At 56.5% G+C, this 2,517-nt stretch overlaps 1 protein-coding gene across 1 annotated transcript; it reads right to left on the minus strand.

The window, feature by feature from the left end:
- Nucleotides 1-668: 668 nt before the first annotated feature.
- LOC127296040 (AT-hook motif nuclear-localized protein 22-like) lies at nt 669-2,079 on the minus strand. The gene has a single exon (XM_051326064.2). It carries the CDS (start codon nt 1,752-1,754, stop codon nt 957-959), a length of 798 nt encoding a protein of 265 aa, XP_051182024.1. The 5' UTR covers nt 1,755-2,079; the 3' UTR covers nt 669-956.
- Between the last annotated feature and the right edge of the window lie 438 nt (nt 2,080-2,517).

Genomic DNA, 2,517 nt, shown 5'->3' on the forward strand with positions numbered 1-2,517 from the left:
CAGGACATAAACGACCCCATACATAAAATTGATAAGGGGGATGTACCAAAATATACATAGCCCAGGCTACCAAATTAATGTAAATCGAGCCAATGTATAGCAAGAAGTTTCTTGTAAAGCATGGCTCTATAATATCTAGAATGTATTCCAAAACATTTTGAATGGAACAAAGTAAATCCAAGTATTTTGTTTGAACGGGGTAAATCGAAGTAATGAATTGAGGAATCAAAATGACTTACTACAAGAAGCATGGAACACCGTGTGTCCATAGAGTCAGCGGCGGTTCTACCACCTAAGAAAAATGGCGTTTACTTGTGGCTCGCGTAGGCTTTGAGAATTTCCTAGGTCCACCACTGGCATATCGCATATAATGGTTACACTTTTGTCACCGACGGCTCTTTCTTTCACCTGTGAAGTTTGGAACATTGTGTGATCGTGGAATGGTTTAAAATCGAACGAGATTGTCTGTGGACCTTCTCTTACCTCTGTCTACACGAATGGATGAGCGACTGACTTTTCTGCAAAATAAAACAAAAGAATAACAAGAACTTGCATATCCAAAGCCAAGCAATACAAGTATATATACAACCATACGAGCATGCATGGCCGTACACAACTCGAGAAGGATAATTGTTCCTCAAGAAATAAATGCATTATGCCGACTCCAATTGATCATGGGAAATTAGGTAGCTGCTATTTGACGAGCAACAATTGTTCGTTGGGTCTTATACGTGTAGGAATTGTACATTCCCAAGCTCCAAACACCAAAGAGGAACAAAAAACGAAAAAGGATCATGCTAGTACTACAAGTAGTCATGCATGACATAGCACATTAATTAACAAGAGATAAACAAGGCTAGGCAAACAACTAGGGATCGAAGAAGCAGAAAGCTAAGCTAGCTAGGTAGAGGAATCACGCGCGCGCGCCAGGGATCCGCCGACCGACCGGTGCAGGTCTAGAAGGACGTGGGCGGCGGTGGCCGCGCGACGGGCGCCTGCCCCCACTGGCCGAACATGTCGTGCGGCGGCGTCTGCGGCACGGGGTACATCGAGGGAGGCACGGCGGCGCCTCCGCTGCCCTGCTGCTCCAGCTGCGCGGCGGCGCCCTCGGAGCCGGACAGCACGGCGCCCTCCTCGGCGTCCTGGTCCAGCGGCAGCCTCTCGTAGGTGGCGTTCCCGAAGGTGGCCGCGATGACCATGACGGGGCCGGACGCGATCAGCTCCCCCATGACGCTCCCGCCCACCACCTGCCCCTGCCCTCCCGCGAGGTACACGGCCAGCCCCGTGGCCCCCGGCGGCGCGGGTGCCGGGAGGAAGGCGCCGGAGAGGGACAGTATCTCGAACCGGCCCCTGAGGGCGACCGCGGCGGCCCCGGTCCCCGCGGGCTGCCGCAGCGTGACGTTGGTGACGGCGCCGCTGCCGCTGAGGACGGAGACCCCGCGCTGCCTGCGGCGGGAGAAGGCCGCGATGGCGTCGACGATGTCGGCCCCGCTGGCGATCTCCAGCACGTGGGAGCGCATCGCGTTGGGGCTCTCCCGCGTCACCACCACCGGCGGCTTGGGCTTGTTCTTGGACCCCGGCGGCCTGCCGCGCGGCCGGCGCCCCGAGCCCCCCGAGGATCCGCCCCCGCCACCGCCGCCGGCCGAGGGCGGCGGCGAGGCGTCGTCGTCCTCGTTGTTGTTGCTGCCGGCGGGGCCCGCGCCGACGTGGGCGCCGTAGCCGCCGTGCAGCGAGTTCCCGTCCATGCTCCCCATCTCCCCGGCCGCCGCGCCGGCCGGCCACCACTCTGCCAGCCCTACTATCTTGGGCGCCGTAATCAAAGACGCCGCGAAAGCTTACCGCGCGAGGCGAAGCAGCAGGTAGCAGCAGTCAGTGTCTTGGTGCTGGAGTAGCTAGCTATAGCATGGTGGTGGATGGGTGAATGGTATGGAACGGAACTATGGGCGTTGCTCTCATCAGCTATTTATCACGCTATCTTTCTGGAATTCGCCTCGCCTCGCATCCTTTTCCTTGCTCGGCGCGCGCGCCGTACACTAGTCCTACTAGTTCGAGTACGTACTCTCCTTTTCCCCAAAATCAAAACCTACGCCGCCGACTAAATAAGGCTCGCGCTCATGCACATTTCTGCCCACTGGTATCTACTAGCTGCTGGCGGTAGTACGTCGTCGTGGTTCATTAGCTAGCTGGTGTGACCCAGCGGGCAGTAGCGCACGTTAAGCAGTGTTAGGAGGAAGCATGGCCTTCTGATCGGGTCAGGTGGGCTTTGAAAATTTGTCGCGCGAATCGACCAAGATGCACCGAGAGACCTGCCTTCGGATGCACGGAGCGTCGGAGCTGTTGAAACACGTGCGCGTCTTGAGGAATCCATGAATGATGAGCCGTTCCCTCTTGCATTGTCGCCGGCCCTGTGCCAATCCATGCATGCGTGCTCAATTGCTGCTTTAATCCGGTCGTCTGTTCAAAGTTCAACACATACGGCTATCTATCGTCTCTTGCAAGTAACAAATGGAAAACCAC

The sequence above is a fragment of the Lolium perenne genome, chromosome 4, assembly GCF_019359855.2.
Source record: "Lolium perenne isolate Kyuss_39 chromosome 4, Kyuss_2.0, whole genome shotgun sequence".
Classification (NCBI taxonomy): domain Eukaryota; kingdom Viridiplantae; phylum Streptophyta; class Magnoliopsida; order Poales; family Poaceae; genus Lolium; species Lolium perenne.